Raw genomic sequence first — 22,873 nt, 5'->3', positions numbered from 1 at the left:
AGTCTGCCTTGTGCAATTGTGGCAGTGTTATCTGTTGCAACTGCTGAAGAACAGGTCTATTTTTTATTCTTACTTCCACAAAAAGGGAGCTGCGGTCCCTGCACTACACCAGCCATTTCAGCAGTTTGTACTGCACTCACCAAGGGCAGGGATCCAAGCCAGTTCCCTTCATCTCTAAAGTCTAACGTATGGCCAGACTCCATCACTAGCCTCGCCTTACAGTACCACCTCTACTTGCCCAAGCCCCAATCAGGCTCTTGCTAAACTTGTTTCCCAGAAATCTGTCTTCAATCTAGCAGCATTCATATCCCCCCTGCAAATGAGCCCAGCTGGCCTCTCATTAGCTTCTAGTCACTATTACTAACAAGATTTGCCAAGTCAATCCAGGCTCCCCAAAAGGATTTGTCTAGTAAAGTTGAAGACAGCTCTAGATTCAACACCTGAAGGCACTCAAATGGGGTAAGTGGGGGCGGGGGAGGAAAGAGGTCTGAACAAGAAGCTATTTTTATATATGTAAATATAAAGCACTAAGACCAACATCTGGAACAGCAAGCGATCTGTAGAGCATCTCCCTGACATTTTATAAATAAAGCTGCCCATTATCACGAATTGGACCCAATTAGCTGACTCAGCTGAGAAAATCTATGTGGCAGAAAGGAGCCTTCCCCAACCTGGAGTTCTTCAGATGTTTTTGACTATAACTCATCCCCAACCTGGTGCCTTCTAGGCGTTATGAAATACAGGTGTTCTCAGCATGCTGACAACAGCTGTAGATCTTAACACCTAGAGGGCGCCAGGTTGGGGAAGACTGATGAACAGTATTGTCAAAGCATCCATCTAGAAATACCTACTAACAGGAACTTGATGTGCCTTGCTGAAATATACTGGGGCTGAGCTTCTAGGGTTCCTGCTCAGAGGAGCTTACGATCTAAGAGAGAGGTGTTGGATCGGAGGCAGGGAAAATAGAACGACAAAATGCAGGGCACCCCTAAATCTGCACTACCTCTTTAATCCAAGATTACTCCACATCTCCCCTGAAGGAACACAGTCTATATGATTTACAGACTTCTGGCAAGACATGTGCTCCTGCGGGGGGGGGGGGGCACTACATGGACGTATAGAAAGAGGACACTTGATCCCCAAATCCATCCCCACCTGTTGCCATGAATGCCACTCTCATAAGAAGCAAGGATAAATTAAAAATTCTTTTGCGGAATATTTTCTTTCACCCCCCATTGCCCAACACCATTCCTACATGAAACGAAACCCAGTAAGACTTTGCTACTAACCAAATGGAAGAAGGATTTAACCTCCTCTCAAGGCTTTGCAGGCTGCATAAATGTGACAGCAGCTATGGGAGGCTACTAGCTGTGATTGCTTTCCAGGGCCAGAGGCTGGATGCCTATGAATACCACTTGCTGGGGGGAATTGGCAAAACAGGGCAACTGCACTCATATCCTGCTCAGGCACGGGCCCTACCATTGGCCAGCTGTGTTTGGGTGCCATGGTGGGGCATCAAATTATTAAGTTATTTAGTTTAATAATTATTGTACTTTTACTGTTGGAGAAGAGGAGCTTTCTACCTTAAGTGCCAGAATAACTTGGCTGTGCTTTAGCACTTTAACTGGTTCAAGCAGCAAAGTATTTAGGGCCGGCCTTTGCAGCTTCTGGTTGGCCAGTGGCCTGGCCTATGCTGGACCAGAGAGGCCTTTGGGTGGATCTAGCAGGTCTCTGCCTATTTCTCCTTTCAATAATTAATGCCTTTCAATCGCTGAACTGTATTATTCACACTGGTAAGGAACAATATTTTTCTATCCAGGATGGTTTGCACGGACTTGCCATGTGTACAAGGAGTAAAGTTATCCAAACAAAATCCGTATGCACACAGCTGTGGAGTTTGCAGGATTCCTCAACCTACTAAAAAGCCGGGGGAGGGGGATTGGGAAAGGCAGTGACCATTCTGATCTATTCAGGTGTGTTCCCGATGCAAAAGTTAACTCACACCACGGGGTACAGGTAAGTTTCACATTTATGAATGCCCAAATCCAGCTTCACAGAGGAGCTGAAGCAATGAAGGAGAGAAGCAAAGGCACTTCTTCGAAGAGGACGAGTTACTTGTTAAAGTGACATGCTACAAGATAGTTTACCTCCTCCCCCTTTCCCAGAGTAAGCAACAGAAGTATAACAACTTATCCTGTAGGTATGAAACGAAACCCCTAAGTGTTTGGGGAGAACTCCACGTGACTTTGGTGAAAATGAAGTCTCAGCTCCTCTTGAGGAAACAGTCTCGTGTCACGGCTCGCCACCCTCCGAACCGCATACATTGCTACCTAACGCGGTTTGCAATGTGTTCTTGTGAATACGAGAGAGATTCGAGAAATCCCATGCGCCAGCCTTTCCTTCTTCGTTTCGTGAAGTTGCCGGTTCTTTTACCTTACCCCACCAAGCAAACCCCTCGCGCCTACAAGGCGCGCCGAACTCGAACTCGCTCCCGCCACCGCATCTTCTTGCTCACCTTGTACACTTTGCCGAAGGCGCCGTCGCCCAGCTCTCCGACGATCTCCCACACCTCGTTGGGATCCAGGTCCCGGCAAACGTGCTCATACTCCTTGGATCGGCGCTTCTCGAAAGCAGAGAGGCGCAGGATGCGGCGGAAATTGGCGAACGCCATGGCACTGCCCCGGGCTGGCCCTCGATGGTCCGACCATAAACCGAGAGGGCAGAAGGGAAACGGGTCCGGCGAGCCAGCAGGCGCTGCGGTCGGCTAGTCCGCGAGAGGCGAGTGGCAGCAGGCACCGGCTGGTTGGGCGGCAGCTCTCGAACCCAGAGCCGCTCTGGAGAGCAGCGCGCAAAAACAACTTCTGCCCGGCAGACGCACCGTTGCCTCGGCTGGGAAAGCGAAAGGATCGGCTCAGCCTGCTCGGCTGCCTCTCTCTGCGCTTCCGCGGCCACGCGTGGCGCGCCCCCTCGCCGGAGAGCGCAGGAGCCGCAGCGACCACCCCGGGGCTGCTCTGGCCCGGCCGAGGAAGAGAGCGCTCAAGGCGAGCGCGTGGAGTGGCCTCACAGCGCCGCTTCACCTGCTCGGGCTTGGGCGCGCATCTCTGCCCCCGCCCCGTCCTGGCCACACCGGGAGCCCTCAGCGTCCCGCTCGCCCCGCCTCCTCCTCTCGGAGCCGCCACTTGCGTGTCTTTCCTGGCCCCGCCCCGGAGCCGTGGGTCGTGTGAGCCCGCCCCCTGCTCGGCCAAGCAGCCCTCCGCCGCTTCCACAGCGTCCCTCCTTCGCAAACACCCCTCGCAAGGGGCCAAGGGAATTGTAGTTTCCGTTTCCGATTCCTTTGCTGGGGATCGGGAAGAAGAGGGGTCTCTCCAGGAAGGGAAGTCACCCGGCGAGCAAGCGAGCGGTCCCGGCTGGCGCTCAAGTGGCTTCGTGGCTAAGACGTGCAACGGAGCTCCAGTCCGCCCGGCGAGGAGGCTGAAGCTGAAAGCGGGACGTTATCTCGTGCGCCACCGGCACACTTTCTAACTCTGGGAAACCCGGGAGGATTAAAGATTAAATCACTTCTTTGGAAATGGTCCGAAGGGAGCTAAGAATGTGCGTGTCGGGGAAAGTGACCTAAAGGAACTACGAGAAGCGATCTAGCAACCCCGCTTACCTGGGAGGGAGCGCCACTGAATGGAACAGGAGTTCCCTTTGAGCAGACTTGGCTCAGATGGTGGAGCTGTAAATGTCATCCTTGAGCAGAGAGTCTCTTATTCAGATAACGATTTGTAAATTGCAGCTCTGCATTGATTAGCAATACTAGCTTTAGAGTTGCAAAAACACACAGACCCCCCCCTACTGCGTTCCTGAAGGGTGGTAGAAGCGGTATTTGAATGGGTGTCTTTGTAAACAACCAATATTTGTGCAGAATTAATAATATTACCACCAGTACCCATGGTTTGGTGGCAGTGGCTTAGTCACCTAATTCAGAATACAGTGGTACCTCGGGTTACAGACGCTTCAGGTTACAGACTCCACTAACCCAGAAATAGTACCTCGGGTTAAGAACTTTGCTTCAGGATGAGAACAGAAATCGGGCAGCGGCAGCAGCGGGAGGCCCCATTAGCTAAAGTGGTACCTCAGGTTAAGAACAGTTTCAGGTTAAGAACGGACCTCCAGAATTAATTAAGTTCTTAACACGAGGTACCACTGTACTGTAATCGAAACCGCTCCACCCATGAGGTGGTGGAAGTGTAAGAGGTGGCACTCTGCTCACTCCACTGTTCTGTCACCACCAGAACGCCACCCTCTTGCTGGCCACATGGAGGTGTTATGGTGCGCGGTGCTGCTAATCATCTTACCCCAAGGCAGAGGAGCCAAGCGGCAACACTTTGTGGAACCCCCTGGCTTTTGCCGAACCTGGTGGGAGCTGGGGTGTTGAAGTGGTGGTGGCGTGGCATGGCGGGAGCCGTGGGGAGAGAGCAGGAGGCGGCAATTCCCTTTTTGCCTCAGGTGGCAGAACAGGCCAAGGCGGGCCACCTCTGATTGTAATATAAAATTATTCAGAATAGCATGTCTTTAGTGGGCTTCATACAACATAACACACACACACACCTATTATAAGTCATGCCAAATTTACCTCGCAAAAATGTCAAGGAGTAAGTTAGACAGGGTTACAGCAAGCAAATATGAGCCAATTACAGCTGTAATCAATGGCCGTTTGCTGAACCTGTCTTCTGAGGGCCCTGCTCTCTCCTTTGGTTTCTTCTAAGCTCACTTCTGTAGTTTCTGAGGCCTCTGTATGATCTTTCCAGCTTCAGGATTGCCTGATTTACACTGATGACCTTTGTTACTCTGGCACGTAGCTTGCAACTCTACTATGACCTCACAGAGGCTTAGAGTATCACATCCCTTTGGCTGCCATTGGCTTAGTACCTCTCATCTCACAATGGGGTTTTGCAAAGGTACTATCTGGCAGCTGGACTGACAGGATAATGTTAGAGAAACCTGTTTTGAGATCCATGAACCAGTTTTACTAAATGAAACATATACTTCGACTTAATTGGACCTTGAACATATATTCTACTAGATTGGTACAGTAGTCTTGGCAGAAACAGACCACTTCTGCTGCTCATACATACTAACAAATGTAAATGAATAGGGACATCTAGAGGAACTGCTTGGAATTACAGAATTTGGAAATGACAGGACTTGCTATCTTCACTAGCTTTGCCTGTTGCCATTTTGGCTGTGCCTCTCGCGACCCACCAAACTGAATCATCTCCAGCTGGGGTGGGAAAAGCTCCTGGTCTGAAACCCCAGAGTTCTGCTTTTCCACCCAGGGGCCACATTCCCTCCTGACCACCCTTCTAGGGGCCAGTTTCTACACATGCTCATACAACCTCCTCTATTCTCCATCCACGTAAGCAAGAGGCATTGTTAAAGGACACATTCATGTCTGGCAAAAAACACACCTAATGAGGTGTGAAGCCTAGCAAAAATGTATCATACTCATGATAATAAATGCTGGAAATGTAAGGGAAAAGAAGGAACCCTTTACCACATGTGGTGGACGTGCCCCAAGGTAAAAGACTTCTGGGAAAGGATTTATAAGAAACTGAAAAAAGTGATGAAAAACACATTTATTAAGAAACCAGAAGTATTTTTACTTGGTATGGTGGGGGGTGAAATCCCCAAAAAGGATGTTACTTTTTTCTGTATGCTACAACAGCTGTGAGAATATTACTAGCGAAGAATTAGAAGAAACACGATTTACCAACTATCGAAGAATGGCAGATGAAGATGATGGACTATATGGAACTTGCCAAACTGACTGGGAGACTCCAGGACCAGAAAGAAGAGACGGTGGAAGAAGATTGGAAGAAGTTTAAAGAATATCTGAAAAAAATGTTAATATTTAAATCTTAGAATACCTTTGGAAGTGGATATAGGCTGTAGGGTTAGAAGTAGAAGATAGTGTATTTTAAAACAGTATTATTTGTAAGGGATAATATGTAAAGATTTTAATAGTAAAAGTAAGTGTGATAAAAATGTTTAAAAATTATGATATATGTAAACTGCTAAAGATGAGGTAAAATGAAAATCAGATGGGGGGACTTGGGGAAGCTCACCTAACAATGTTTAGAAAAAATAAGAATAAGGCAAGAATTTGTTTGTATTGTTTGTTTTTCTGTTTGTGTTGTTTATTAGTGTTATAAAATGAATTAAAAAAAATGGGGGGGGGGGGAAATGAGGTGTGAAGCCAGGCCACTGAGAGCCATAGCCTGGAGAGAGTACCAACGACGAGAGAGGCCTAGATAGCAGCATTTGACCCCCAGGACTGAGGTTCCTCACTCCCAGTTTTGAGTAGATGGTATGGTCTAAATGGACCAAACGTCTGACTCTGTATAAAACAGATTTCTAAGCACTGTAGCCTGTCAGATATTGAACCCTGTTTTTGCAGCTCCAGGAAGAAAGCACAAATAAAGATCTAAGCCCTGAGAGCCTGCCATAAGTGGCAGGTAGACTGTTCGGCTTGGTGGGTTATAAGTTGTTACTATTCCTTATGTTTTACATTGATGTTGTGGGTTTTTGTATGCTGTTAGCTGTAATTTGTGTTTCCTTTTTGGGGGATGAAAAGCAAGATATACATTTTTTAAAAAAATAATAATTGCAAAAACAAGTACCGTATTTTTCGCTCTATAACACGCATCTGACCATAACACGCATGTAGTTTTTAGAGGAGGAAAACAAGGAAAAAATATTCTAAATGAAACAGTGGATGTATGATTTTTATGGTTCATGCTGTGGCCACAGACATGTGATCTGACAGTGAGTTTGGGGTAGCCCAATGCAAAAATCCTGAGGATCCATGTGGATCCGTGCTTTGTAACCACGTTTTAAGTGGGGAGGGAAGGAAAAGAACTCAAGGGACAAGGAGCTTTTCCGCGGGGAGGAGGGAGGGAAAGAGCACTGTTGCTTTAAAGGTATACTTAAGGTATTTGCCCTGTGCCTGGGGTTTTTTTCCATTTAACAGTTTGCAGCCTTTTCCTTCCGCTCCTTGTTTTGAGGCGGAATAGATTTGAGCAAGTGAGGAGGACTTGGATTGCAGGGGATTCGCCATTAGCTGTGTAAAAGTGCTCCTCCTTGCAGCCTGAATGATAAGCAGCCACCAGCAGCAATAGAATGGAGCACAAAAAAGCGGTAGGGGCACTAGGACCCAGACAATGCTCAAATCTATCCTGCCTGAAAACAAGCTGCTCCATCCCAGCCGATCAGCTGAGACGTGGGGGATTTGCGAAGTTTTCCCCTCTCCCTCATGCCCTCCCCAGCCTTTTTGTTTACTTCCTGGTTTTCACTGCGCTGGCTCAGAGCTCGAGGTTGGTTTTATTTTGCTGCTGGTTGCTTAAAATTTATCTTTCCTGCCGTCTCTCTGCAGCCTCATTGCTCTGTTTAGAGAGCGCGCAGACCTTTGCTAGCGTCTGTCCCTCCTCCCATGTAAGCGGCTGCTGCCGGCTTTGCTGCTATGGCTCTCCTTCCCTCCCTCCTTCCTGGCTCCAGGTCGCTTTAAAGAAAGCAAAGTGAGAGCCTCGTAGAGCGTGTAAGTGGCTCCCGCTTTGCCTGACTGATGGCAGCCATGGCTCTGATCCGTGCATTCGCTCCTTAACACGCACAGGCATTTTCCCTTACTTTCTAGGAGCAAAAAAGTGTGTGTTTTGGAGCGAAATTTACGGTAATTTGTGATGTCCTGAGTTACAGCTTCATGATGGCCCGTGTAGAAAGATTAACAATGACTGATACCAACAGGGGGCAACCCCACCTAGCCCCTGCAATGAGAGCAGGCAGCTGATAATGTGAGAAAGCCACTTTCAAATCTCTGTTAAGCTTCAAACCTCCCTGAGTGGCCTTGAGCAACTCACTCTCTCTCAATCCCTCCGACCTATCTGGGCCATTGTGGGCTAACACACCACTCTAGAGGGCTCTGGGCGAAGGATGATGTTACCCGGAAATGTAAGATGTTCTCATGACATTTCCTTAGACAAGACGACCCTTCCAAGTCTACAATACTAAAGGGCGGTCCATGCAAAGTTTACATCAGGATTGTGGAAAAGACTCAGAGGTGGTCAGGTGAAAAAAAATAAGATGAGGCTCCTGCACCTTTAAGAGCTGTGTAGAGGAGGAATTGATGCAGGTGTTGCTTGCTTTGCTAGTTACACATGCTGAAATTGGCCCTTCTACCTGATTATTAAAGGTGCAGGAGCCCAGTCTGCTTTTTTCAACTGACCCTCCTACTGGGCACACAAGCAATGGAGCCCAAACCTGTGCAGTAAACTTTCTGCCCCTATCCCTTTTCTGTTTCTACCTTCACCTTGAAGATTGCAATTTGAGGGAAGGTAAAATGCGCGGATCAATACTTAATCCATGGAGCAGGAGCATGTTCTGCCATTGGACGCCAAATCATCGTACCACCACCAATGGTCAGCGATTATGGGAGCTGTAGTCCGGAGACTCAGAGTTTCCGCTCCCAGCCTTAATCCAACTGATTTCAATGTGAACCCCCCCCCCCCCATTTCCTGTGGACTGCTCCAAGATCATTTCCAGTTTCGGTAATGTATTGCCCCTGCGTCTGTTATGGCAGAGAGCACCCATTTTGAACATGGTAGAAGGTGGGGTCCCCCCCCCGTCTTTTCATCCTCCTGTTCTGGTTCCAAGGTGGAATTCTTTGACTGTGATGCAGGCGTCGCCGTGAATACCTGCCAGCGTTCCGCAGGTGAACGGTTTTCATTGTCGGCAAAATGAAGCTGAAACCCAAATGCTTCCTGCACTTTTTGTGTCTGGATAAAATCTACTGCTTGTTATCTGTCAGAAACGCAAGGGCACTGGCGTCCTACTTTCAACTGCTCGATGTTCACAAAAGTAATTCTCTGAATGGTAAGTTTCACACAGCAGCTAAAGTTAGGCCACAAAGGTGTGAACTGAAACTCCCAGCAGCATCTCACTTTGCCTTCAAGCAGTTGCTGCCCCTCAGATCAGCTAGAAAGAGGGACTTCACGCGCTAACTGATTGGAAGAGGGAGGTGGGGATCAGAGCAGAGCGCATGAACTCTGAAGGATGTCTTCAGAAATGAAGTCTGTGGTCTTTGATTCTTAAGGGGTTTGGCCACAAGCCAGATTATAAAAAGAAACCACCCCAGACTGGACCAAATATCTGGGAGGGTACACTATTAGCACTGCTGGGCGGGCAAGTTACCCTTGGGAGGTTTACACACAAAGTGTGGAAGCATAAACTTTCCCTTCGTTGTCCCTAGTATCTGGAATTCAGAGGGCAAAACTAGGTTTAACGGCAGCAGCCCAACATGCAGAACTGGGTCTGACAATAAATTCCTGTAACTTGACAGGGTGTGGTTTGCAGATTTAAGTGCAAGGCGGGTGGCTGTGGAGAACAGAACTCTTTCCTTTGCCTTCAACCTGCTGAAAATATACAGGTTTTCTTTAAAAAAAAACCCCTATAGTTTTTTTAAAAAATCAGAAGAAACCCACACTGGAAGAAAAAATGGCTTATTAAAAAGCTATTTTGAGCGACAAAGCATGGCTGCAGGAGGGTTCAGCCTCCTGCTGGCATACTGTGATTTGAAGTGTCATTGTTGCATCTAGCTGCTCCTCAATGTTGGAGCTCAGAATTCATCTGCTCATAATCCAGGGCAAATGTAGGAGTGGCTGTTTTCTGAATATTGCCTCTCCTAACATGCTTTGAATATAAGCACATTATGATGAGTATGTGTTTTCAAGTAAAATCATCGTCAATTGATGGCTCTTTAATGAGCATCGGTACTAGTTCTGAGACCACTTTTAGACCTCAGATTGCACTGCCCATACACTTTGAGGATTACGCAAGGCAAATGAAACCGTACGTCTCTTTCCAACTCATGCATGCCAAACATTTTGTGTCAATCAATCCAAAGGGGGAAGCTGATTTCCATGTTGTGGGAACATTTATTGCTAGGGAAGTGTGTTACCAAGATGCTCAGTATAACTGGAACTTTGCACATGCCTCAAGACTGTGTGGATTTTGGCTTTGCTCTTGAGCAATGAGATATGGCCTAAACTGTCCCTGTCCCTCTGCCATATCTATTGCAAGCAGGTGCTCTCACTGAGTCTTAAAGTAATGGAGGCAACCTGCACCAATCACCTTCTCCTGTAGTCCGATTGCCTAAACTTACATTTCCTGGGAAAGTGCTTACTCCTTTCTTGTAGATAAAGTTGAATATTAAGAGCATGCTCTGATTTCCAAGGCAGTGAAAAGAGGTCTCTTGGTCGTTCTGTTGTGGGGAAACCACATCGTATTCTGATATGAATATGCAATTAAAGATGTATTTAAGGACATATTTAAAACACACATTATTATGTGGATTTCCCCCAGATCTGCAGTTTTACAACTTTCTCCACTATGTAACTGACCTGAGCAAGGCTCAGATCATGCTGGTGTTTGACCTACTGGACTGGGATGGCAAAGGGGAGGTCAACTTTGATGAATTCTACATGTTGGTGTGCATCATAATGTCCCATGAGGTAAAGTTAACTTAGCAATTCCAGGCTGGGCTGGGGTAGGGGAGATGCTTCTGGCAGCAGAAAAAGTAGTAATGTTCAGTACCATATGTTCTGGATTCTATTTAGCTGAATAGGGGGCATTAAATGTAATACGGAGCCAGAGAGGATACATGCCCACTGAGCACTAAGAAAAAAACAAACAAACCTTAGTTCTGGTATCACTAATGTGATATCCATTGGTGTCACTACACTCCCAGACACCTGCCGTGGTGCTTGTCAATGCCCCCTGCAGCCCCCCCTTTTTAAAGTGCATTTGCTTGCCTTGGGGAGGGGTAGCTTGTTCCCACATTTTATTTATTCTTCTGTGAAATGGGTATTTTGAAGTGTCTATGAGGGTTTTAGATTTCCATGTGTGCCTGGGCCACAAAAGATTGTGAGCCCATGCCTTTGTTCATCCTAATGTAGTGTTGGCCAAACTTGGGTCTCCAGCTGTTTTGGGACTACAATTCCCATCATCCCTGACCACTGGTCCTGTTAGCTAGGGATGATGGGAGTTGTACTCCAAAAACAGCTGGAGGCCCAAGTTTGGCCAACCACTGATTAGGTATGATCATGGTTGAGGAAGCTGGAAATTGTCAGGCCTGCACACTGCTTCCCTTCTCCTTCTCTCGCATCCACCCACCCAATACAAAGATGCTAGTTTGTGTTAAACAGAGGTCTCCAATACATTCAAAAAAGGGAACTCTGATTTAATGGTGGCTTACTAAGCTGGATCAGATTGTGGTTTAAGATCCCGGTTAGTAAACCAATATTTAAATCAGAGCTCTACTTTGAAGCTGGCATCTGAGGGAGGATTAGGATCTCTGCACTGAAGCCAGCACATGAGGAAGTGGGGGGCAGGGACACACACCAAGAGGAGACATTATACTGTGCAGGATTCTCAATGCATTGCCAGTTCCAAAGTTCTTGGACAACCTCAATTTCATCTTTCATTAAACTGATCTGGGCAAATCTAGTGCTTCAGTTCCTACAGGAACCACTGCATTTTGGAGACTACAAATTCTGTTCTCGTCAGCGAGGTTTATCCTAGTTTCACCATTTGAGACAATGGTCCCATTGCTCTTAATAGCAACCTCAAAGAAAACAAAACACAAAGACTGGAATGTGCAGATGAGGAATGTTAAAAAGTCGTATCTCCCTGCCATAACATCAGAGTAACATACATGCCAATGCTTGGGTTTTATACTGCTGGAATTATTTTTTTAAAGAAACTTAATTTCCACTCTAACTTCTCTTTCTGAGATCAGAACCACCTTGAAAAGCAGTTCATGTATCGTCATTGTCATCCAGTTTTTGAGCTGCTGGACATCGATGGAGGGCACACAGTTGGCCCAGCAGAGTTCCAATCCACTCGCTTCCTCTTTAATATTAAAAAAACCGAGCTGAGTCAGATATTCAAGGACTTTGACATCTCTGGTGATGAGGTAACACTGTGTGTGTCTGTTGGTAGGTGAGAGTGAGTGAACAAATGCATGGGAATATGTGGGTTCAGGGGCATAGCCAAGCGGGGCAGGGAGGGGCAGTAAAACAATAAAAATACTTAACTGACCAATCACATCAGTTCTCCTCCTCAACAAAAGTCCTGCCCCCCCCAAATCCTGGCTATGCCCATGTGTGGGTTCCTCCCCTCCCCATCTATATTGCCCCATCTTAATAAGTCTTTGACTTTCATTAGGCTGAAGAAGCCTCATCTAAGACTGCAACAACACGCACTACTGTTCTCTGTGATGTCATGTGATTGACAGGTGGATGGCAGTCCTGCCCACCTGTCAAACTTGGCATGATGGGATGGTGTGTGTTTTTAAATTTAAAAAATCCAGTCGCCAGCCACATCCTGTTCCACCCCCCCATTTTATAACCCCATTCAGAAGCCCATGGTAGGATTAGTTTATGTTCACAAGAATACCATGCACAATCCTGAGCTCCCTTTTATCAACTTGGCAGCTCCTGATGAAGCTGCTGGTTCCTCTGTGTGCAGGAACCATACCACACACACGAAAGGCATGCTAACCTTAGACTTGCTTACCCATCTAAGATTCAGATTTAATTATAGCAGACGTTACAGAAACACATGTAAGAAATTCCACTTGTCCATTTGATAATGCAGGCCACAATGCCGACAAACAAATTCTTGACTAGAGATCTGAGGTTTACCTTCAAGACCACCTCAGAAGGGCAGAGAGAAGACTTAAAGGGGAGGATGGAAAACGCCACATTCCTCCCATAGAATACTTGCTTATGAACTAGCCATTGATATTTCACTAAACTGCAATATTACCTTTTCCTTTCCATCACCAGCAACTGAACTACAAGGAGTTCAGGATGTTCACTATCTTCTGCATTGACAGACAACAGAGGAAGGCAAGGGAGAAACTGAGGAAGCAGATAGCTAAGGCTGAAGCTGCAGCGGCAGAAGCAGAATCATTATCTGAATTTTCTTTCAGTGACCTTTAATTACATATGGAAGAAAAGAGTGTTGTTTCCCCGGCAGCCAGAAATTAAAAAAACGAAACAACCCGTCTCCACACCACATGAAGCAGAACACACAATAAACACTCATTAAAAACAATTTGCAGGCTGTTTACAAAGATCAGAAGAGAACAGTGAGAATAAAAATGTGTGTTGGGCTATATAAACACAATAACTTTCTAAATAAATAAATAAAGGTTAGTTTTTCAAAAAAGAGCCATCCATGCTAGATTGTTTATTCTTACTGCAAGAAGACCCACACTGACTTTCCTCCCTCCTCTTTCTGCTCCCCACCACAACAGCCTGCTCTGGAGGATAGAGGGAACTCTCCAAAACATGGCATTGGCGGGGCGGGGTGGGGGGGTGGGCTGGCGGCAGCGGAAGAGAAGAAATCCCATTGTGTAGTCAGACGTCCTTCCGCTAATGGGACAATTCCATTGACAAAACCCCAAGTGAGAATCTGTAGCCATCTCTCTCCCCGCCCTCTCCTGCCACAAATGCACACCCTGTTTTTTTCAATGCAGCACTAGGAGGAATGTTCTATCAGTGCAGGGATTTATCTGGGCACAATAGAACATTACCCTCCTCTCCTCTCCTCCCCCCCAACTGTTCTGTGGAGTTTCTCAACCCTCTAGAACAAATTTGGAGAAGGTGCAGGAAATGCATGGGGAGTTGGAAATTCCCACTGCGTTAGTACAAACATTTAGCTGAATATTGTCCAATATTCTATCGTAATACATTGGTATAACACAAGAGTTTAAAGTGTCACCTACAGACAAAGTTGTAAACCCAAGAGCTCTCAAGTGAGTTTAAAAACAGCAGCAGAATATAACCAAGAAGGCTTTTGCTGAGACCCTTCTCAGACAGCAGTGGGACCCAAGGGAGAGCACTCAATGCAGAACAAAGGTTGGACCATGGATTGTATAACAGCATCATAATTATCAGCAGTTTTATTTTCAATTCCTTTTCTAATGATCCCCAGCATGGGATTTTCCTTTTTCACGGCAGTCACACACTAAGTCCACATCTTCATTGAGCTATCCACTACAACCTCAAGGTCTTGTTCAGTCACGGCCAGTTCAGACCCTCAGTGCTTGCCAAATACCTGGGAAAACAAAAATGTCCTTGCCTGGTGCCGAAGCAATTGCATGCAGGCTTCCCTGGGTAAAATAGGTGGCTACTACAAAAGGCCTTTTCTTGCGTTGCCATCCTTTGGACCTCCCTTGAACGTAGAATGACAGAAAGAGCTTCAGATGATGATCTCAAGGGTTGGAAAAGTTTGAGGTCTTTTAGGTAGAGTGGTGATCAAAACAATCAGATATCTGGGCACCACAAGAACATCATTTCAGAGGACATCCCCCAGACCGTGAGAATGCACGGAGGGACAAGGAAATGTTTTACCCTACAAAATGTTCATTTAGATCAATGGAAATAACAACTACTTTGTATTAAGGTTAGCAAAGTGGAAACCCCTCCCCTCCCACATTCAGATAACTCGCAGTTTGAAAGAAAGCATAACCTGTGCGGCAAAAATTAAAAGGAAATAGAGAAACACCAAATTCTGAAGGGGTCACTGCAATGTCAGGTGTCCTGCCAAAGGTTACTTCGTGAATGAATGGCTGCAGCAAGGTGTAAACTAGGATCTTCCAATCCTGTACTCTTAGTTGTCATGCTATACCTGCTTAAATTCTACTCTTCCCAGAGATGAAGAGATATCAGCAAAATAATCACCATCTCTAGTTGTCAAGATTTAACCTCTGGGTTTTTCTCAAAGGCAGTTAGTGTCTGCTTGTTTGCTCTCTCCCCCCCCCCCACCTCCCTAAGGGCTCCTGAATTTAAGGCAATTATCTAGGTATTACCATGGCTATAATTTTAATATATTCAGCAGCTCATTTGAACTTCCTAACAAGGATGATTCAAATCAGATTGACTGGTTTGGATCAAATTTATGCTAAGCCATATTTAGTTTATGCTCATATGCATGGCTAGCTGTTTTAGAAATTAAAAACTAAACCCAGAATGATATAAAGGGTTAATTGCTGGCCTGTGATTGGCTTGCCAGTGACTGACATTACTAAGATCTTATATTTTGCTAGCTGGGTATACCAAAGCATTTCTGTAATGATACAGAACGTTCACTGACCTAAGGACTCCAATAAGACAGAAGAGACACAAGAGGCATTTTGCAGCTATGTTGGGTTAAGAGAAAAAGGACACAGTTTGTATTTTAAGGCAAGGCATCTCCAGTACCAATTTTATTTTTAAAAACCAAATAATAATAACCAGGTTTTCTTGTTGTTTTTCCTTTCTGTTTAATACATAGAGTACTATACAGCATATTCCTGACTTTTAGGAAATAATGATGCTACACTGATTTACTTCATTTAATTGGTCAAAAAAGAACCTATTTGTGCTTTGCTATAGAATTTTAAAGGTGTGCACATACTACTGCAATGTCAGCACAACATAGGTACAGTATAAATATATAGTGCACCTTGAAAAGGCTAACCCAAATGTTAACTGCATGTCCAGACATTTCACCTTTGGGCTGAAGGAGACTGTAAGAAAAGTTTCGCACATCCTGCATGTACAAAGCTAAAAGATTTAGTTTTATAAAAGTTGCACGGAGGAGGAGTGGGGAAGTGCCACATCATAGGAATTCCCCTAATCAGACTTCCCTTTTTAGCTACTGAAAACTGTGTTTCTCTGTATTGGTACCCAATTGCCAACCACCTATGTAACATGAATGCTTCTTTTGATACATGGCACAGAACAAACACTGTACAAAAAAAGATTTACCAGAAAAGAGAAGATTTTTATTCAAGAAATACAAATTGATGGTACCAGCCATCTTTGGAAGCCACTACCAAGAGGCAAATAGGACATTTAAATCCAAGTAATTTGCTCGTAACACATTAGAGAAGAATGTCTTTACACACCTCCAGCTGCCTAGTACACAATTTCAGGCATTGCTCAAAAGGCGATCTCCAGTTTCTAGACGTTCCCAGGACATGGAGAGGAGAGGCACTGGTAAGACCCTTGACAGAAGACCATTTCACTGTTTTTGAGTTTAAGACCCAGCAAACTGTTAAAAAATAATAATCAAAAAATCCTTTCCCATCTTTGGCTAGATTCAATTGCCAGAAAAAGGGGGATTAAAAGTGTCAGGTGAATTTTAAATATTCATAATGAAAACGACCATGCTTGCATTTTTTTTTAATTGACAAGATGGTTCTGATCCAGACATAATTAGCACAATATTGAGAAGTATCTAATACATAGTGTCCTTAGCCGAAGGACATGAGTCTATTTCATCACAGACTGCCATTCAGGGCAATGGGGTTCCAACCTCCTTAAGAAACCAACCGTATTTAAACAAACAGAAACCAAACCATTAAGCCACCTTCATACTCTTAGTACTTAAATAAGCTTGCTGGCATGCATCACAGTGCACTCCTCTTTTAAAAGGGGAGTCACAGCCCTGGATTTAAGGCTTCCTATAAATGGGACCAGAGTCTACATAGAAAGAAAAGCGAAGAGACAGGAAGGAAATAAAAATAAACCGCTGAATTAAATTAAGAATACTTCTTGGACACAGAGATATTTTTAAACCAGCTACACTAGTCTTGGATACATGGCTATTAGGCAAAAGAATCAGTAACGTCACAAGTGTTGCATTTTCGTATTTTCCTGCTTTAGAATACAAGATGTTGAAAAGGCATGGTTTGCCTCTAAATTCAGTTCTACAACTCCCATATATTGAATTTCTTTACACCATTTACATACTGTTGGGTACAAATTATGTGTGTGGTGGTTGTGTTTTTGTTTAAAAAAACAACACTCAGGAAAAGGGTTGTCAGCGAAGTAAACTGAAAATGGAATATTATTGCAGACAGCTGAAGAAATGAACCCCCAAAAAGCTCCATATAATCTTAAGCAAAAACAACCTAGCCAGGGACAACCATGTAAAGACCAAAGGAAAACCAAATAGTTTTAGGCATCCGATATGCATAACTAACACTCTGAGACAAATTAAGAGATATGTCAATGACTGCAATCCTAAAATGATTTTCAAAAACAGCACAAAATTGCATTAACCTACCAGATATGTTTTTGTTATATTTTCTCCCTAAGGAGCAATGCACTAAACATGAAGGCCCATTTGCCCATCTTACGAGCGACACTTAAAATCTTGTTTTATCAAAACGCATTTTGCCACAGCTGGATATATTGCTCTCATCACATCAATCTGAATCCTGATTATTTTTGTAAAATGAATAATGAAACTACAGTATTGAAAAAAAGAGGTATTATCTTTGTCCATCAAAATCCTCTCAAAACCCAGTTTATTACACTGCAACTTCACACTACACCGTTTCCCAAATACCTCCTTAGTCTCTCTAAAGTTTAGAGATCAAGGGAATTACAATCATGGCTTTTAATGTGATCATTTTCTTAATCTTGTTGTCTCGTGGTAGAATTTTGTGTAATGCCAATGCAACTAATGTACTAAGCCAAAGCTCTAGTCACATGTTTTGTTTTCAGAATAGGATGGAGCACAGTAAGCAGTATGTGTCTCCAATGCATTCATTCTCCTCGCAACCCGCTTTTTTACATAATGCAGTATCAACAGCGCTACTGTCCTTTTGCCTTTCAAGCTCATCCAAGACAGATTACAGAGAGTCCATTACTTCTGGGTCATGTACTAGTGACACGTCTGCAATAACAAGCATGAAAACCAAAGCTCTGTGCTAAACAAACCTGCCACCACCATATGTCTGTAGATATAATTCACTAGCAAAGGGGAGAAGGTAAATCAGAAATGGCGTATAAATGTGTTAAACTGTAAAGAACAATATTGTAACTGTTTGCTTGTTTGCCCTTGGTAGCTCTATGCCAAGTGTTCTGTCTTTAGAACGTATGTGAGTGTGTGCATGTATGTCTGCAGAAGAGGCAAAGCTTCGACTCCAATGATGGGAACGAGCTGGCACAGGTCAGAATCCAATCTGCATGCTGATAAAACGTTAAATGCATGCAACAGTGCTTACTTGAATTAGTCTTCTGTTAAAAGTAATAAATGAAATTGCTCGGCCTTGGAGATTAAAAACAATGAAAATCCAGTTGCCTCGCTTATTCTAACTGCTGGGTGAAGGTGAACAACATTAGGTGAAAGGGATATTCCTGACTTATAGTCAAGTTTACCCTAAAAAACCCAGTTCTTTCTAGAGCAGGAAAGAGTAAGAGTAAGCAAGAAACTAAGACTCCTACTTGGTTAACAGATGCATGCAATTTCCACTCAAAGTAAAAACTATTCACGATACCTGAGGAGTTACTTTTGTTTAGAGCTTGAGGGGTGGTTAAGTCACCACTATGCTTATGAAAGACAAGCAATCCTTGAGTGCCTGCCATCAGTACAAAAGGGAGGTATATTGATTTCTTGTGCACATATGTGCGTGCACAAGTTCCAATATGGTCCATCACAGTTTGGAGGAATTTCACCACCATTCCAACTGTAGGGATAATGACCTTTTCCTTTCAAGCTGTTCCATTCTAACTGCTGAAGTGGGAGTGCAGCTCCCATTTTTCAGTGCAGCATCATCTGGAAATTTACATGTCATCAGCTTAAAAAGTGTCAAGCACACGTTTTTATTTCTTCACACACATGCACACACACACCGATGTGAAAATATTTGTCGGAGAAGGTGACTGCATTTTTTAAGAACTGTAGAGCTGCATTCATGGAAGCAAACTTGTGGCAGAGGTAAGTGGAGCTACTCCAACACTCTCTTGTAACTTGTTCCCTAAGAAAAGTCTGACTACCACAGAGCATTCTACAGTCGAGGACTCATATTCTTTGCCAAATACATGCTGAATACCTGAATGCATGTTGGAAACCCATCTTCATCAAGCATGGCCAGTGCCATGGGTCAGCATCCTTAAGCAGCTGTCATGGGCCCATCATTATCACCTGACCCATAACACTGGCCACTGAAGAACAGCAGAAACCATAACTGATGCCCGCCCCCTTTGTCAAAGATGACTGGCAAACCTCCACCCGCCACACAGATAAGCAAGTGGCAATAGTGGCTGAGAACAGCAGTGACTGTTGCTTGCTCATTCGCTCTGTCAATGGCAGCAAGAAGCAGCTACTACTGCCTTCCTCCAGGCATCAGAAGTATGAGAAGTGGCCCACTGGAAGGCATCTGGCTGAGTGAGCCTCACATCACAAACCTGGAGCTGGCCCAGCCATCAAGCAACGTGGTTTCAAAACGTTTCAAGTAATCCTGAACACATTCCGAAAAGGGCAGAAGTAGTCACAGAAGTTATCAGCCTATTTTTAGCTCAATTCAATTTTAATATCTATAAATTATTTTTGTCCGTTTAACTTGGGAAAAATGAGACCACTAGACACATACTTTTATTTTGCAATGTATACTTTTTGTGATATGTAATGGCTGTGGTGTGCACAAAATAAGTTTATTACTTAGAAATTACAAAGAAACTAACTGGTACCAACTAAATGGATCAACACCTAGGATGCCTCTCCAAAAATCAGCATTTAGAGTTTTTATGCAGCAGTCCAGCATTCTTTCTCACTTCAGTACATATGGAATGACTTCAAAAAGAGTCACAACGACATTAGATTTTGCCTTAAATATTTTAGCTTTTTAGTCAATTGTTTAGCATGCACCCTTTGTGACAAATGAAGGATCTGCATCCTTCTGAACTTCTAAAATATAAGTGTTTGCTCCTAATATTAGCACAAGTGAACATGGTATCTGAGAAAGTGGGGGAACTTAACAAATCCCTAGAAGACAGATACCCTTTTGCTGTATGTTGCTGCCATCTGGCCAAAACTACACTGAAAGACCCTGCAGTATTCGACTGTGCCCAGAAGAATGCTGTGGTTGTGACACACAATGATACATTCATATGGCAAGTGGTTCCAAGTCTGAACTGATTTCCAAAAAGAGAAACCTCCTTTGAGAAACTTTGCAACCTACCCTACACTGAAAATGCGATATAATTTTAAGTTTTTATGTTTCATTGTTCTAGTTTCTAGTTATCACAGCAAGATAACCTGAGTAAGGCTAGGTTAGTTATAGGACACTTAAGTATTGTAGCTCTCCTCACTGCAGAGAGGAAGAGGTCCACCCTAGATTGTTCCATCAGTGGACCAAAAACATGCCTTTTCACAGATAAAAATAACTGTAAAGTAGATTCAGTGCTTAGCAAGAAGAATATTAATGAGTTCTGTTTGAAAAATGATTAATAATAGTGGTGCTAACAGGAACATGACCGCACCAAAAGAACAGAACTAATGATCAAGTATACATGTAATATTAAGCTGCACCATAGCTTAGTGCAAACAAGCAGGCTCCCCCAGAGAAAATCACTGTCACTTTGCTCCCCTTCCAGTCCTGCTGCTGCACTGCTGTGAGCTAAGCTATGGCTTGGCTGAGCATTCCGTCTGAACCCAAGTTCATGGTTTCTCTTGCTCCAGACAAACCGCAAGCTGTAACCAAGGGGAGGAGGAGAAAAGCAGCCACAATCTTTTCTCTGGGAACCCACGTTTGCTCTTTTTCCGACAAGCCATGGTTTGGCTTCGTGTCATGTGTGAACCAGGTCAGGGACAACAAAAAGCACAGAGAATCTAAACAAAAGAGTTATGTATACTTCTTTTCAAAAGATGCACATTGCTAGGACTGATTTGTTCAGTATTACTCAACAGAATTTAACTGGACTGCTATCAATCTTGCCCAAAGCCCTCTTAAAAGGATATACCTCCTACTCTAAAGAATGGCTTGCTTTCACATACTGAAGGGAAAATGCTGTGTGATATTGCTAAGGTTACTGTGATGTTTCAGATAAATCTGCCAAGTAGAAAAAGTGGCCCATCAATCTGACATACATGCACTGCATATACACTGTCATATGAATGAGTGTGAATAAGTGTAACTGAAGCCATGGGTGGGAAGATAAAGAATACTTGAAATATGCACACTACTTTTCACAAACCAGCTCAATCCACTTCTTTCTGTAAGCTACCCATCACCAGCAAGATACAAAAGTATTTAGGTCAGGAGCAACTAAGCTGTGGCCCTCCAGATGCTGCTGGACTCCAACCCCCATCATGCCTGATCGTTGCCCATGTTGACTGGGGCTGATTGGGACTGGGATTCTACAATTTCTGGAGGCCCACCGGTAGGCAACCCCTGATATTTGTGGAATAGTAATACAAATATTCTTGCAATATACAACTCCCCCCAAAATATTGGTATAAAGGAAAGATCAGATGATTTAACAATCTACAATATCTTCCTAATTTTCAATCATTATTCCCATCTCTTCCCCCAAGGGTCAAGTGTGTGTGTAATCACTTAGCAGAATAAGATGATGCATCTGAGTCCCAGTTATGCCAAGCAACATAAAGATCAGTGGGGAGATATATGATACTGTCAAGCAAGTTGCACACCCTTACCTTACAGAAGTGTATGACAGGGCTTCCTGTGCTTTTCTTCTGTAGTATGTTAATAGCTATTGCTGTGAATAAAGGGGGTTTAAAATCACTATATTGGGCCTAAACATTATCGGCTAACATACTAAGTGAAATAAGTCCTGTGCCTTCTTTTGTTTTTCTCAGGCTGGTGAACCTCAAATAATAAGCTTTTAAACTAGATACAGAAGTATACGGTAACTGCAATTCCATGTAACATTATATATTTGCTAAACAATAGCCTAATTTTTCAGAGAGCAATATTTAGCACATACTGAAGCCAGCAATGGCAAATCACTATTGCTTGCTATTTCAGTATATACCAAAAAACTTTAATTTGGGATCATCCATACTAATCAGATTGCACCTGATAGTCTGTCCCAGAATCCTTCACCATCCCATTTAAATATTAGCCTTGTAGAGCTAATGTGAAACTAGAATAGACACAATCCCTACAATTATCACAGCATACTAGATTTACCAGAGCAGCTACACTGATTGGCTGAACTGTAAGTGATGCTGATTTCACAAAATACTTCAGTTTGGTTTAATCCTTTTAAAAGTGCCTTTCCTTTTTATGGATCAGTACTTCACTTATAGTTCAAACCACTTTTTAAACATCATCCTCTGTAAACTTCAGGATCTCTTTCACACACATGTTCCAGATTTACTTTGTTAAGAACGTCTTACTGTGGTGTCAAGAATTCCTAAATTGGGCAAAGTCTCCAGGGGCAGTTTAGGAACGTGTGTGTGCTTGCATGTGTGTGTGTTTCCCCCTTAAAGCTCCATCACAGATGGAATTTTTGCTGGTCATTGTTTAGAACCAACCCACCAGTCGGAGAGAACAAAAATAGTGAAAAAGTTCCCATGTGGTAAGAAGAGCAGAAAAGGAAAAGAGAAACATACAGGCAAAGTCAGTTCTCCACCGGGGTGGGGTTTGTTAAGGGCTGGCTCACAATGACTTGCACCACATAGTCCCTTGGTATTTTCAACTCCTCCAGTTTCATTTTGTCTGCCAGGGGCCTGCCTGAAAAAAACCACCGCTGGCTGCTGGGCTCCACACCCTCTGCTGTGTGCAGTCTTCTCTTCATGTGATAGACAGTGTCCATACTGCGGACCACAAGTTTGAGGTCTTTGCCTGTTGAGAGGCGTAAACGAAGCTGACATTCATGACCCGAGTTAGGTGGTAGATCGGGAATATCCAGAGTCTCTAAATCACCCTTCTCTTCTATCATGTTGATGGGCGGGGCCAGGCAGTAGACAGGAAGCTGGTATCGGTTTCCCAGTTCGTCATAGCACTCAGTAAGAGCACCTTCAGAAG

The 22,873-nt window shown here is 44.0% G+C and overlaps 3 protein-coding genes across 3 annotated transcripts in view; 1 reads left to right on the top strand and 2 right to left on the bottom strand.

The window, feature by feature from the left end:
* STK10 (serine/threonine kinase 10) overlaps positions 1-3,473 on the bottom strand; it is a 63,234-nt gene extending 59,761 nt beyond the window's left edge. The window contains exon 1 of the mRNA XM_083489663.1: positions 2,516-3,473. Within this exon, the coding sequence (XP_083345789.1) occupies positions 2,516-2,671 (156 nt within the window). The 5' untranslated portion in view covers positions 2,672-3,473. The remainder of the gene's footprint in view (positions 1-2,515) is intronic.
* Positions 3,474-8,730: 5,257 nt separating this feature from the next.
* Positions 8,731-13,269, top strand: EFCAB9 (EF-hand calcium binding domain 9). Its single transcript, XM_083489667.1, has 4 exons — positions 8,731-8,910; positions 10,399-10,547; positions 11,834-12,010; positions 12,885-13,269. The coding sequence occupies exons 1-4, from the start codon at positions 8,775-8,777 to the stop codon at positions 13,038-13,040; spliced, it is 618 nt and encodes a 205-aa protein (XP_083345793.1). The 5' UTR covers positions 8,731-8,774; the 3' UTR covers positions 13,041-13,269.
* A 2,580-nt stretch (positions 13,270-15,849) lies between these two features.
* UBTD2 (ubiquitin domain containing 2) overlaps positions 15,850-22,873 on the bottom strand; it is a 41,925-nt gene continuing 34,901 nt past the window's right edge. Inside the window, exon 3 of the mRNA XM_083489666.1 lies at positions 15,850-22,864. Within this exon, the coding sequence (XP_083345792.1) occupies positions 22,467-22,864 (398 nt within the window). The 3' untranslated portion in view covers positions 15,850-22,466. The remainder of the gene's footprint in view (positions 22,865-22,873) is intronic.

The sequence above is a fragment of the Podarcis liolepis genome, assembly GCF_965112155.1.
Source record: "Podarcis liolepis genome assembly, chromosome: 2".
Classification (NCBI taxonomy): Eukaryota; Metazoa; Chordata; class Lepidosauria; order Squamata; family Lacertidae; genus Podarcis; species Podarcis liolepis.
This window is presented reverse-complemented; position numbering and strand designations above follow the sequence as displayed.